Here is a 14,249-nt window from a genome sequence, read left to right on the forward strand (position 1 = left end):
GGATGGGATGGGATGGGATGGGATGGGATGGGATGGGATGGGATGGGATGGGATGGGATGGGATAGGATGGGATGGGATGGGATGGGATAGGATATGATGGGGCAGGTAGGATGAGATGGGATGAATGGGATAGGAATGGAATGTGTGGAATCAATGGGGTGGGATGGGATAGGTTCCAATAGGATGGGATAGGATGTGATGGGACAGGTAAGTTGAGATGGGAAGGGAATGGGATGTGTGGAGTCTGTGGAGTGGGACATGATGGATGGGATGGGAGTGGATAGGATGGGATGGGACAGAGTAAGCACAGAATGGAAACCAGATGGGGTAGGATGGGATGGGAGAGAGTAAGCACAGAATGGCAACCAGATGGGGTGTGCCGGGGGACACTTGGCCAGCTGGGATGGGACAAGGAGTCCTGGTGCTCAGGGCAGGGTGCTGATATTCCTCTGCTCCGTAGCTGCTGCTGGGAGCCCCCGAGGCACTGCTGTCCTCACTGCACCTCCAGCGGGACCCCAGCGCATACTGCTACACCCAGCAGGGCACCCAGGGCAGCGTGAGTGGGGCAGGGATGCCTGGGGGGGTGGGAGTCCTGGGGGTCCTGTCCCTCACCTGCATCCTCCAGGCTGGTGGTGACGACGCGGGTGGCTACCGGGCGGTGGAGGAGGCGATGGCAGTCATTGGCTTCACCCCAGAGGAGGTGGGCGCTGTGCGACGCATCCTGGCAGCCATCCTGCACCTGGTGAGAGTTCTAGGGCAACCCCATGAGCACCAGTATGGCCCCACCAATGTGACCCTAGGCAGGCCAGTACAGCCCCAGGCACACCAATATGGCCCCACCAGTATGATCCCATGTAGACCAGTATGGCCTCACCAGTATGACCCCAGGCAGAACAGCACAGCTCCACGCAGGCCAGCATGGCACCACACCATCCAGTATGGCCCCACCAGAATGACCCTAGGCAGACTGATATAGCCCTGGGCACTGCTGTGGCTCCACACAACCCAGCACTAGTAAGCCCCACAGAAACCAGTACAGCCCCATGCACTGCAGCACAGCCCAAGGAAAACCAGTATGGCCCAGTACAAGCCAGTATAACCCAGTGTGAACCAGCACAACTCAACACAATTCATCATGGCCCAGCACTGCCCAGTGCAAACCAGTATGGCCCTATGTGTCTGAGCCCAGCCAAGCGCATGATGCCAGGACACCTTGAGTGTGATTTGGGGCCCCTACCTGTAGCAGGGCTGCCGATCCATCCCCTATAGGCAGGCAAGGTGCCGTCCCCATCCCATGCAATCACCATGATGTCCCCAGGGCAATGTGGGGTTCGTGGCAGAGGGCGAGGTGGCGGCGCTGGAGGCAGCGGAGCAGCTGGCTGTGCTGGCCCAGCTGACAGGCACGGCGCCTGAGCAGCTCCGCCAGGCACTGCTGGCCCGCACCGTGGCCACGGGAGGTGGGGAGCTCATCGAGAAGGGCCACAGCCCCACCGAGGCCGCCTATGGCAGGGATGCCTGTGCCAAGGTGAGGAGAGGGCAACGGGGTCCCACCACCCTGTGCCATGTCCCCGAGGTGACCATGGTTCCCCTGTCCCCAGGCCATCTATGAGCGGCTCTTCGGATGGATCGTGGAGCGCATCAATGCCAGCATCACAGCACGTGGCTACGATGTCCGGCAGCATGGCAAGAACACCGTCATCGGCGTCCTTGATATCTATGGCTTCGAGATCTTTGACACCAACAGGTGACACGGAATGACAGGGAGTGGGGAACAGGGGGACACGTGATGGGGATGGAGGTACAGGTGAACGGGATGGAATGGATATGTAAAGAAGACATGGGATGGGAAAGACATCAAGGAGATGAGACTTGGAGGGGACATGGGAGGAGACGGGGGGTGGGTTGGATGTGGTTGAGACAAGGGGACACCTGGGAGGGACATGTGGAGGGGACAGGGCTTGGGATGGACATATGGAGGAGGTGGCTTGGGAAGGACACATAGAGGGGATGGGACCCAAGAGGGACACGTGGAGGGGACAGGGGGACACCTGGGAGGGACACATGGATGGGACAGAGCTTGGGAGGGACATGTGGAAGATACTGGGGTTGGGAAGGACATTTGGAAGGGAGGGGGTCACCTGGGAGAGACACATGGAGGAGATGTCTTGGGAAGGACAGACATAGGGAATGGGACCCAGGAGAGACATGTGGAGGGGACAGGGCTTGGGAGGGACAACTGGAGAGGATGGTGTGTGAGAAGGGCATATGGAAAGACGGGACCAGAGTGGCATGGTGGCCAGGAGGCCTGGTGTGGGGCCAAGTGACAGTTGCCAACCTGACCCCTGGCCTTAGCTTTGAGCAGTTCTGCATCAACTACTGCAACGAGAAGCTGCAGCAGCTTTTCATCGAGCTCATCCTGCGGCAGGAGCAGGCGGAGTACCAGCGCGAGGGCATCACCTGGCAGAACGTGAGGGGGAAATGGGGACATGGGGAAGATATGGGAGGGATCTGGGAGGACACAGGTGTCATCACCTGACCCAGCATGAGAGGCACCCAGGAATACGAGGGGACATGGGGAACAGTGCCAGGGGGCAAATGAGGGTGCATGGGGGGCAACCTGGGGTGCCCCCTGCTCTCCTAGATTGAGTACTTCAGCAATGAGCCTATTGTGGAGCTGGTGGAGCAGCCGCACCGTGGCATCCTGGCACTGCTGGACGAGGCCTGCTTGGCTGTGGGGACTGTCACCGATGCCCTCTTCCTGGCCAACATGGATGCACGCCTGGGCCACCACCCTCACTACAGCAGCCGCAAGGTGATTTCTGGGGACAACAATGGGGATTGAGGTGATGGGGAGGTGCCAGGAGCTAGGCCTGACACTCTCTTCTCTCCAGCTCTGCCCCACCGACAAGACCATGGAGTTTGACCGTGATTTCCGCATCAAACACTACGCTGGAGATGTCACGTGAGGGGCCATGGAGAACCATTGGGGAACACAGAGGGTCTTGTGGCCATGAAGGACTTAAGGAGGACATGAGGGACCATTTGGGATCATAGAGGACACGATGCTGTAGGGGGTCTTTTTGGGGTCTGTGGTTGACCATGGGGCTACAGGGGCTTTTAGGGGTCTATGGTTGACCATAGGTCTGTGGAGAACCATGGGGGACCGTGGGGTATTCTGTGGAGTGGTGGTGTCATTTAGACCCTTAGGAGTGTGAGTGGCCACTGGGGACTCTGGGCACCCATGGGTGGCCTTGGGGCCATGGAGAACTTTAGGCAAGCATGCCAGGACCATTTGGGAGGACCAGGGGCAGTAGGGTTTCTTGGGAGTCTATGGCTAACTATGAGGTCTTGGAGAACCATGAAGGGTCTTACCTGGTATGTGATTGACCATTGGGCCTTGGAGAACAATGGAGAGCCATGTGGGAGCTTGGGGAAGCCATGGGGCTGTGGGGGTTCATGAGGGACTAGAGGAGACTGTTTGGGGTCATTGTGGACCATCGAGCTGTGGGGACCATGAGGGTTTATGGGGAGATCATTTGGGGCCATGGGGATGTGAGCGCCCATCGGGAGCTATGGATATCCAGTGGGGTCATGGGGGCCATGGGACACATCACCTCTGTGGAGACAGCCAAAGGCATGGCAGTGATGGCTCCATCAGCCTCCATGTCAAAACCTGTCCCCCAGCACCTCATGGTGGCTGGAGGAGAGCCCAACAAGGTGTACCCCCACCTCAGGTACTCCGTGGAGGGTTTCCTGGACAAGAACAAGGACACACTATTCCAGGACTTCAAACGGCTCCTCTACAACAGGTTGGGAACATCCAGGGACAGGGGAGACAGCTGGGGGGCCTGGTGGCATGGCCAGGAGACACTACCATGGGGTATGGGGTGGCAGAACTTGGGGCATTGGGGAGGTGGGACAGAGTGACCAGCACTTCCAGCCCCACACCAGCTCTGTCCCCAGCACGGACCCTGTGCTGCGTGCCATGTGGCCCGACGGTGAGCAGAGCATCACTGAGGTCACCAAGCGCCCACTGACCGCCGCCACGCTCTTCAAGAACTCCATTGTGGCCCTGGTGGAAAATCTTGCCTCCAAGGTACTGACCCCAGGGCAGTCCTGTATGACCCCAAGCCAGCCTGGTGTGATCCAATGTTATCTAGATAGCTTCCCAAGCCAGATGGGCATGCTCCTTAACTGGCCGTGTATGTCCCCAGGCTGGTCAGGCACGTCCTTATGCAGCCAAGATGTCTCTGTGCTAGCTAGACATGTCCCCATGCCAGCCTCGTTGGTCCCCAAGCCAGCTGGGCATGTTCCAACCCATGCAAGTTTTTCCATAAGCCACATGGCTTTGTCCCCATGCCACCAAGCTGCCCCGTCCCCACGCCAGCCATGCCCAGTGCACTCTGAGCCCCAGGAGCCCTCTGCCCCAGATGCTCATGAGCTTGGGGCCAAGAAATGGGGCCACCACCCATCCCCACATTGACATCCCCACTGCGTGCCCACAGGAGCCCTACTACGTGCGCTGCATCAAGCCTAACGACCAGAAGTCGCCAGTGCTGTTCGACGAGGAGCGGTGTCGGCACCAGGTCGCCTACCTGGGGCTGCTGGAGAACGTGCGTGTGCGCCGTGCCGGCTTCGCCTACCGCCAGCCCTACGACCGCTTCCTGCAGCGGTATGACCCCGGGAGCCCCGATGATTCCCCAGCCCCTGCACCCCACTGCGCTGACCCCCGCTGTCTCCAGGTACAAGATGACGTGTGAGTACACGTGGCCCAACCACCTGATGGCCACTGACCGCGAGGCCACGCAGGCCCTCCTGGAGCAGCACAATTTCCAGGACGATGTGGCTTATGGCCACACCAAAGTCTTCATCCGCACGCCCCGTACTCTCTTCTGCCTTGAGCAGGAGCGGGCGCAGCTCATCCCCATTATCGTCCTGCTGCTGCAGAAGGTGGGTGCCACAGGTTTCAGCCCCAACCAGGTTAGGACGGGGCTCAGCAGAGGAGAGTGGTGGCAGCAGGGTGCTATGAGCATGATATGGGGACTGGCATGGGGCTGGGAATTGTGCAATACAGTGGGGCACAGCATGGTGCAGAGCAGGGGCTCAGCATGGGCAAAGCACTGCCTGGGACATGGCATTGGGGTGACATGCGGATGGCATGGGGCATGGCATGGGTGTGACGTGGGGGTGTCTTGGTGTCCGATGTGAGGGTGACACGGAACATGGCATGGGATGTGACATGAGGGTGACATGGGGCATGGCATGGGAGTGACAACATGGGCACAGAATTTGAACCCAGGGCACCACTTGGGATGTTTCTTCAGATCACGGCATGGGCCTGGAGCAGGGTGTGGGGGAGGGCATGGAGGGAGTGGTGCACAAAGCCAGTCCCACCAGCACATTTTGGGGCAGGGTCAGCATTTTGGGGGCTGTATGACTGCCGGTGTCTTGCAGGCTTGGCGCGGCGCGCTGGCCCGGCGACGGTGCCGGTACCTGCGCGCCGCCTATGCCATCATGGGCTACTACAAGCGGCACAAGGTGAAGGCGTACCTGCTGGAGCTGGTGCGGCGCTTCCAGGGTGTGCGCTCCATGCCCGACTTCGGCAAGAGCCTGGCATGGCCAGAGCCGCCGGCTGTGCTGGGCCGCTTCCAGGAGAACAGCCAGCAGCTCTTCCGCAGGTGTGGGCACCGCCAAGGGGTCACCAGCCCATGGGGGTCCACGATGGTGGTGATGCCTGAACGCCTCATGCCCTCACCCTACAGGTGGCGAGCGCGACAGATCATCAAGAACATCCCTCCCTCCGACATGGCGCAGATCCGGGCCAAGGTGGCCGCCATGGGGGTGCTGCATGGGCTGCGGAAGGACTGGGGCTGCCAGCGGGGCTGGGCACGTGACTACCTGTCCTCGGTAAGGGCACAGAGCTGATGGCAGGACCCCAAGCCCCCTTCAGTGCTCCCAACCCACGCCATGCTCCCTGTAGGCCAGCGAGAACCCGGGCTTGGCTCTGCCCTTTGCCCGCCGCGTGCAGGCCCTGCGCGACAAGGTGCACTTCGGCGCCGTCCTCTTCTCCAGCCATGTCCGCAAGGTGAGGGGCTCGGCACGGCCGGCGTGTCCACGTCAGCATCCCCTGGCTCTGCCCCTTCACTTGGCTCTGCCCCCACAGATCAACCGCTTCAACAAGAGCCGGGACCGTGCCATCCTGATCACCGACCAGCACCTCTACAAGATGGAGCCCCGGAAGCAGTACCGGGTGATGCGGGAGCTGCCGCTCAGCATGGTCAGTGGCCTCACATCCACGTGGCGGCAGGGGTGACCTGCCATGGGGAGCTGGTGACCCAACAGGAAGACCCCTCCATGCTCCCCATCACCACCCGATGGTGCCCCTGTCCAGCATGAAGACCCCTCCATGCTCCCCATGGTCATGCAATTGGGTTCACCTGCCCCTGTCCAGCATGAAGACCCCTCCATGCTCCCCATGGTCATGCATTTGGGTCTAGCTGCCCCTCCATGCTTCCCATGATCATGCATTGGGGTCCAGCTGCCTCTGTCTAGTACAAAGGACCCTTGGTGCTCCCCATGTCCATGCCATGAGACCTAGTTGCCCCTCTCCACCATGAAGACCCCTCCGTGTTCCCCAGGACCATAAGGTGGGGCCTACCTGCCCCTCTTCAGCGTGAAGACTCCTCCATCATCCATGCTGTCCATGCTGCAGAGCTGCCTGCATTGGCACAGCAAAGCTCCCTGAGACGGAGGTGTCTGGCTGTTCCCACACCGTGACACCCCCTTGTGACCCTCACAGGTGACGGGGCTGAGCGTGACGAGCTGCCGGGCGCAGCTGGTGGTCTTCCACACGCAGAGCCACGACGACCTGGCTGTCTGCCTGCACAAGACGAAGCCGCCGGGGGATGAGCGGGTGGGCGAGCTGGTGGGCATCCTGCTGGAGCACTGCCGAGCGTGAGTGGAGCTGAGTCCTACTCCAGGGGGCACCCAGCAGGGGCAGGGCAGCCCCCCAGGATGCCCACAGCCCTGTGCTGAAGCTGTGTCCTTGCAGGACCAAGCGGGAGCTGCAGGTCCACGTCTCTGACCGCATCCAGCTGAGCCTGCGTGGACGCAAGAAGTTGTTGACCGTGGAAACACGGCCCGATGTGGCTGCTCCCGATTTCCGCAAGAGTCGTGATGGTTTCGTGCTCTACTGGCCCAGGAGCTGAGGGGGTGGATGCTGTGCTGCAGCATGTCCCCCACCGCTGCCACCAGTGCTGCGGTGACAGGGGACAACTGCATCCTGCATCCCTGCCCCATGCTCTGCTCCTCTGGGCCTGCCCAGGACCCTGCCTGGGCGTACCCACTGCAGCCCCACAGCAGCCCCAGGGCTGGCATCACCCCCAGCCCTGCATCCCCCCATCCCACCTCCCCTTTCCAAGGTGATGCTGAAGCCTTTGTGTGCACTGGGAATAAAGAGCTGGTGGGAGTGTGGGTGGCAGCACGCTGTGACCCCCTCCTACCCAGCACCCCGCAGACCCTCCAAGTGTGGTTATGTCCCTTCTGTTCCCCCATGGGGCTGGGGTACCCTGGAACTCTGCCCCACACCTGGGGGCTGCGATAGCCCAAGGCAGAGGCTAAAACTGGCTGCAGGAGCACAGGAGTGGGTGGGGGGGGGGGGAGGTGGCAGGGGTGGTGTGGATGGAGATGGGGTGTGATCTACTGAAAGAGGAGAGATTTAGGTCAGATGCTGGGGAAATTTTTCACACAGAGGGCGATGAGGCCCTGATATTGCTGCCCAGAGAAGTGCGGGTGCTCCATCCCTGGAGGTGCTGAACAGGATGAGACCCTGGGCAACCTGATCTAGTGGGTAGCAACCAGCACACGGCAGCGGCTGGAACCAGATGATCTTTGAGCTCCCTTCCAACCCAACCCATTCTGTGATCCTATTGTACGGAGCAGGAAGGGCTGCGGCTTGTGCTCGCTGCGGGGAGTGTGACACGGAACTGTGTCCTCGGGCGGGCTGTGTTCAAGTCACGTCCGGTGCTGAGTGAGCTGACACAGACGTGCACCCAGCAGGGCTGCAGGGTGCTGCTGACTGACACGCCGCGTTCCTTCGACTCTCCAGCAGCTGCAGTGCACACGGTGCGTGTCCTGGTAAAGGGGAGCAGCACTCGCGGGGTGAGATCCAGCCCGAACAGCTCTGGTGGGAGGCCCCCAGCTTTGCACACCCAGCCTCAGAGCTGCTGGAAACTGAGCGCTGAGAAGGAGCTACAGGTACCCGGGAACCCGGTGCAGGAGGGAATTGGCTCTGCCCCTTGTTCCCTTGTCCCCTCTGCCCATTTTCCCCTTGTCCACTCTCCCCCTCTTTCACTTGAACCCCACTTCCCCCTTTCTCTTTTTCTTCCCTCACTCTTCCCTTCTCCCTTTTCCTCTCGTGCCCTCCCCATTTCCACTTTCTCTTTTCCATTTTTCCCTTCTCCCTTTTTCCTCATTCCCCTTCCCTTCATTTCCCCTTTCTTCTCTACCCATTTCCCCTTGTCCCTTCTCCCCATTTCCCTTTTCCTCTCTCTATTTACCCTGTTCCCCTCTCCCCGCTCCTCATGCCCACATGGACACAGCACAGACCTGCATGGCCCCATCTGTCACCGCTGGCGTGGGGAGCCCTCAGCCTCACACTCAGCCCCAAGCTGAGCCCCAGCTGCACGCGTGTCACCGATATGGGTCCCTGTCACCACGTCACCTTCCAGCCGTGCCCCCACATTGCCTAACTAGAGCCCTGTGTCTCTGCTTTTGTCCCTGCAGCATAACCATGTCCACGCAGCGTGACAGGGACGGCAGGGAACCAGCAATGCGGCTGCTCCTGGTTGGGAAGACTGGGGGGGGGCGAAGCGCCACGGGGAACACCCTCCTTGGGCGATGTGCCTTCAAGTCCAAGCTGGCCACCACGCCGGTGACCCTGAGCTGCCAGAAGGAAGACGGGTGCTGGGACGGCAAGGACATCACAGTGATCGACACGGCCAACATCTTCTATTCGTGGGATGACAACGCTCAGGTGCACAGAGAAATCTTGCGCCTCGTCGAGCTGTCCTCCCCGGGTCCCCATGCGCTGCTGCTGGTCACCCAGCTGGGCCGCTTCACCCAGGAGGACCAGGAGGCCGTGTGGGGCGTGCAGGACATCTTTGGAGCCGACGTGCTCGGATACACGATCGTCGTGTTCACCCGTGGAGAGGAGCTGGTGGCGGGGTCGCTGCACGACTACGTGACCTACACTGACAACAAAGCTCTGCAAGACCTGATCCAGCGCTGTGGGTACAGGTACTGCGCCATCAACAACAGGGCCACCGGGGACGAGCGGAACCAGCAGGTCCAGGAGCTGATGGAGAAGGTCTGCCAGATGGTGCAGGAGAACAACGGCACGTCCTACAGCAACGAGATGTACCTGGATTGCAATTTAACGGAAGAGAGGGTGAAGTATCACGTGAAGAGGTACAGAGAAGTTAGGAAAAGCATGGAGCAGCCCAGCTGGAGGAAATACTGGAAGTGTCTCCTGGTTATTGGGGTGGGTGTACTTATCATTCTCGTGGTTCTCCTAGTTTGCCTTATCCTACAGAAGTCATGAATCCCACAGTCCCCAAACGGCAGAATCACAGAGTACTTGGAGCTGCAGGCACCTTTGGAGATCACCAGCTTCACCCCTGCCCATCAGAGTCCCCCCCCCACCCACTGCCCAGGGTTGTATCCTATTGCATGTTCAACACCTCCAAGGATTCTGCCTGGGGGAGAGTTAATTTTCTTCACCGAGGCTCCTGCATTGCTGTATTTTGGATTTGGGATGGAATGCGTGGTGACAGCAGCCCAATGTTCAGGTTGCTGTCAAGCAGTGCTCACGCAGAGCCAAGGGCTCTCCTGTCCTTGTGCTGCCCTGCCAGCGAGGGCTGGGGGTGCACGAGAGGGACTGGACAAAGGGATGCCCCATGGCATACGGTGTCATGCCCTGCAATAAAACTGGGGAACAAAGAAGGAAGGGGGACTATGGACTAATGGAGTTTGTCTTCGCAGCAAAACAAGACACATGATGAGCCCGGCTTTCTTGGGAGTGGTTGAACAAGTGCCTGCAGATGGGAAGTACTCAATGCATTCCTTGTTTTGCTGTGCTTGCTTTTCCCATTAAACAGCCTTTATCCCAACCCGGGAGTTCTCACGCTGTTCCCATTCTGATCCTCTCCCTGTGCCACGTTGGCAGATGAGCAGCGTGGTGGTGCTGAGCTGCCTGTGGGGAGCAGGGGGACTGTGCGGTGCCTGGGGGCTGCATCCTGGCCCTGCCCCCAGCCAGGCAGCACCCTGCCCTGCCTGCACGCACCCGGTGAGGCCGAAGGTCCCGCAAACAGGCTTTTCCTGTAAATACACTCAGTTCCAAGAAGCGCAGAAAACGAAACTAACGGCAAAGAGGAGAGAGAGAGCCTTGGCTTTTGCAGCGAGGGCAGCTTCCCCTTGCACTGCCGCCTTCCCCCGGAACAGCTGCATGCCCAACGGCTGTGCCTGCAGCCCTATACATCCCATCCCCCCAAACCCCATTTAACAGAAGAGCTTGGGGAGGGGGATCACACGGTGGGGTACAGAGCTGGCAGGGTAAGAAGGGAGGTCTTTAGCTCTGCGGCATACAGGACAGGTCTCCAGAACGGTGGCATAATTCTCCCTGCCACTGCTGTGATCTTTGTGGTTTTCCTTATCCAAGAGTTCCACAATCCCACATTCCCCAAATTGCTCAGTGCTTGGAGCTGTGGGTGCCTCTGGAGATCGCCCACTACATTGCTGCCCATCAGGGCCTCCCAGCACCCACTGCCCAGGGCTGCGTCCTGTTGGGTGTTGCAGACCACCTCCATGGGCAGCGGGCGCAGTGCTCGCTCACCCGTGCAGATGGGAAAGAGTTTCCTGACCTTTCCCTGGCAGCTCTTGTGGCTCCAGGTGTGCTCGTTGCTGCGTGTGCTGGCTCCAGGCACTACTTGGTGCCCCCCAGTGGTTAGCATACATGAATAGGGCATCCAAGCCCTCTTCTCTGGAGAATCACACAATGTCCCGACTTGGAAGGGACCCACGGGGACACAAGTCCTGGCTGCACACAGCACCACCCAAACCCCATGTTTGTGAGCGATGTCCCACCACTCCCTGAGCTCTGGCAGCTCGGGGCTGTGCCCACTGCCCAGGGGAGCTGTGCCATGCCCACCGCCCTCTGGGGCAGAGCCTTCCCCTCACCCCCACCTCACCCTCCCCTCACATTCCCTCGCACCCTGTCACTGTCAACAGAGATCAGAGGTCAGTGCCACCCCTCTGATCCCTTTGGGGAGCTGTGGGGCCACGAGGAGCTGCAGGCTACCACGAGGGAGCTGATGGTGATGCATGAAGGATACCTTCTTCAGAAAGAATGTGCTGATGTTCCACCCTCTGAGCTCTTCCCTATCAAGGTAGCTTTCTACCATGTTCCATTGACTGAAACCAACAGAATACTTCTGGTCCGCTCTGGACCAAGTGGACTCTGTTTTATTGTTACGTGTTGTTTAACAAGACTTCAAATTTAACGATTTAACAACCATCTTGTTAGAGCTGGTTTGGGTTCTTCCAGCATTGGTTGGCCAACATTTCCTTGGAAACTTTTTTGAGGTGAGATTGAAAAGCAGTTTCATTTTGTAAAAAGGAAAAGTGTAACACCATGTTTTGTTTTCTTTTTTTCTTCCCATCATTCTTAACCACATTAATTTAAGGAGGACTGGGAAGAAAAGGTTAGTGCTTCAACCCTTGCTTCAGTGCTGCCATGTTTCTCCAACCATCTTTGCAGTTTGGTGTGTTCCAGAGTTACAAACATGTAGCACATATAGAGGTGATGGCAGGCGCAGTAATCCTCTGTGTAACTCATAAAGCATGAGTTATGCTGGTGGTGTTTCAATCTGGAACTTCATCCATCTTATCGCCTTGCTCCTCTGGAGAAGGAGTGCTGGTTTAAGCTCAGCTTCACATTATAGAAAAGGCGTGAAACATAGGTCAGAATTAAATTTTCCAGAAGCCAATGCAATGCCAATGGAAGCAAACCACGGGTACTCTCCTACCGCTGAGTTTTATAATTTCATCTAAAGCTCTGAGAGTGAGCAGCTGTGTAAATTGTAATGTTGTAGTTTTTTTTATATAGAAACGTGATGGATGCCCTGCTGTCTGTATGTGTACATGTGGGCACTTTGGGCATGATGTGGTTATTAGTTCCCTAACATCAGGCTGTCATACTCCTATGAATATTGCATTTTAAATAGTCAAAAACTAATTTAGTCAAAACCTCTGGGACCATTTGCTAATGCAGGATGTTATGGAGCCAGAGACAACAGTCTTACCTTAATGCTTGGAAAATAATTCTAAAGAAGTGTTCATCATTATCCTGTTGAAAATACAGAAGCAATACAACTGAACAGCAGGAGTGTACCTGGAGCATTCATACAGCATTCCATAACGCTTGGCTTTGTTCTTCCTTTGTGCAACTCTTACGTTGTAGCTAACAGCCCGTTTCTCTTGGTTTCTCCCCTTTTATTTATCCTGTCTTGCTGTGTAACTATCCTGATGTCTGCTGAGATCGACACAGAACTCTCTTATCCCACAGCTGATAAAGCTGGAAGAGAGAAGGCAGAGAACAGATGCGTTTCATATCAGCCAACCTCTGGTCACTGTATTCTGTCTTACGTGATGATACTTCAGTCTTTTTTCCCCCTCTTCTTTATTTGATCTGCATTCTTTGCTTGCTCAGAGCAGTTGTGTGGGCAGAGAAACACTCGTAAGCCCATACTGCCATGGAAACAAGCTCCATTGGCTTGACACTGTGGCAACTTTGATGGTTTGTTTGGGATCCTGAAAGCTTGGAGCTCTCGTGTGCTGTTTGTGAGCACCCTTTATGAAGTGTGTTATTGCCCATTTCTCTTGGCTACGTGAGAAAGCACAAGTAAAGTTAGCAATTTATCTGTTCAGCATAAAGGAGTATTCATCTAGGCAGATGCTATGCTCCCAGGGAATGCATCTTTCTCACCTCTTTGCAAGCCTCCTGCCTAGAAATGTTTTGCTAATGACTTTTCTTCATTAGCTGAGGTCACCTGCCAGCATCCTCAAAGTCAGATTGTCTATAGAGGGTAACACTGCATGCCAGAAGGAGCAGATGACTCCTCTCCTAGCAGTTCATGCAGTGCTCTAAGTGGAGTTGCTGGTATTTGTTGTGGACAGGAGCTGCAGAGCTGCAAGCGTGCCACATAGGCAGACTTCTCCAATATTATTGCAGGCTCTAATTTCATCAAAAAACTGTGCCTGGGCTTTGTCTGTGGACCTTACCATGGGCAGCGCCATTTGGTATAGTTGATTCTGTTACATAGGTTGTCTGGTTCTCATGGGGCATCGCATTACCTGGGTCCTGTTGGCCTTGTGATCCCAGTCCTGAAATGGTCACCAGTGCTCACATCTCATGTGGAGTGGCCCCATAACAACCTCTTTATCATGTGTGAAATCCAGTCACCCCTCACAGTGCTATGTATAAATCCTTTCAGATTTTCATTGTTATGTATGGTCAGCAAATTCTGATGCTGTGGCCAGTATCCGTTCATGGTCTGTCCCATTAGCTGAGCCCCAGAGCAGTGCTCAGGCAGCAGCCTGCAGCTCTTGACCAAAACTCCTGCCACTGCAGTGCTCCACGTTGTTTTCATTATCTATGTTTTGCAGCTGAAAGATTCCAAGAAATTGGTGCAGTTGGTGGGAAGATTTCGCAATTTGTGGATGATCTCCAGCAATCGTAATGTGACAGTGTGGAAAATCGAAAGCATATTTGCTTGTTTAAATGGCAATTGACAGTGTGGTCAGGAAAATAATTAACTCATGTCCAGTAGTAAACAATAATATGCATTAGCACATAGACTGGGAAATAAACAAAATGCAATATCTGTAAATAAAATTACAGAAGCAAAATAGATGCTCTGACTGTTAAGAGACTTTTCAAGCATCCTTTTTCCCCTTTCAGTATATTTTCCCCTTCAGATGCTACAAGTGCTTAATGCAAGAATATGAATCAAAATTGTGCTTATTTCTGTGGGTTCTGTAAGGCTTCCTCTCCAGACTAGCCATGCTCTTATACCTATTTGCCAAGACCATTGTCCTCAAACAGTCACTTCTATTTGAAGAACACAGTTTCCCTTCCCTTCCCTTCCCTTCCCTTCCCTTCCCTTCCCTTCCCTTCCCTTCCCTTCCCTTC

At 56.6% G+C, this 14,249-nt stretch overlaps 2 protein-coding genes across 3 annotated transcripts in view; both read left to right on the plus strand.

The window, feature by feature from the left end:
* The window catches only part of MYO1G (myosin IG), a 9,481-nt gene extending 1,955 nt beyond the window's left edge, over nt 1-7,526 (plus strand). Inside the window, exons 6-22 of the mRNA XM_021387989.1 lie at nt 462-557; nt 627-743; nt 1,320-1,526; nt 1,600-1,745; nt 2,354-2,468; nt 2,643-2,813; nt 2,893-2,963; nt 3,736-3,810; nt 3,965-4,097; nt 4,507-4,673; nt 4,744-4,951; nt 5,456-5,679; nt 5,764-5,908; nt 5,982-6,086; nt 6,165-6,278; nt 6,801-6,955; nt 7,053-7,526. Coding sequence (XP_021243664.1) covers nt 462-557; nt 627-743; nt 1,320-1,526; nt 1,600-1,745; nt 2,354-2,468; nt 2,643-2,813; nt 2,893-2,963; nt 3,736-3,810; nt 3,965-4,097; nt 4,507-4,673; nt 4,744-4,951; nt 5,456-5,679; nt 5,764-5,908; nt 5,982-6,086; nt 6,165-6,278; nt 6,801-6,955; nt 7,053-7,209 — 2,406 coding nt within the window. The 3' untranslated portion in view covers nt 7,210-7,526. The remainder of the gene's footprint in view (nt 1-461; nt 558-626; nt 744-1,319; nt 1,527-1,599; nt 1,746-2,353; nt 2,469-2,642; nt 2,814-2,892; nt 2,964-3,735; nt 3,811-3,964; nt 4,098-4,506; nt 4,674-4,743; nt 4,952-5,455; nt 5,680-5,763; nt 5,909-5,981; nt 6,087-6,164; nt 6,279-6,800; nt 6,956-7,052) is intronic.
* LOC110394231 (GTPase IMAP family member 3-like) lies at nt 7,819-10,170 on the plus strand. 2 transcript variants are annotated; one of them, XM_021387991.1, is made up of 2 exons: nt 7,819-8,125; nt 8,786-10,170. In XM_021387991.1, exon 2 carries the CDS (start codon nt 8,793-8,795, stop codon nt 9,600-9,602), a length of 810 nt encoding a protein of 269 aa, XP_021243666.1. In that variant the 5' UTR covers nt 7,819-8,125; nt 8,786-8,792; the 3' UTR covers nt 9,603-10,170. The 2 variants fall into 2 exon arrangements, with proteins under 2 accessions (XP_021243666.1, XP_021243665.1); XM_021387990.1 differs by having other exon boundaries at nt 7,820-8,257.

The sequence above is a fragment of the Numida meleagris genome, chromosome 2, assembly GCF_002078875.1.
Source record: "Numida meleagris isolate 19003 breed g44 Domestic line chromosome 2, NumMel1.0, whole genome shotgun sequence".
Classification (NCBI taxonomy): domain Eukaryota; kingdom Metazoa; phylum Chordata; class Aves; order Galliformes; family Numididae; genus Numida; species Numida meleagris.

Bases quoted from the DNA above. Each gene is read 5' to 3' on its own strand.
- LOC110394231 (XM_021387991.1), top strand. From the start codon at position 8,793: ATGTCCACGCAGCGTGACAGGGACGGCAGGGAACCAGCAATGCGGCTG.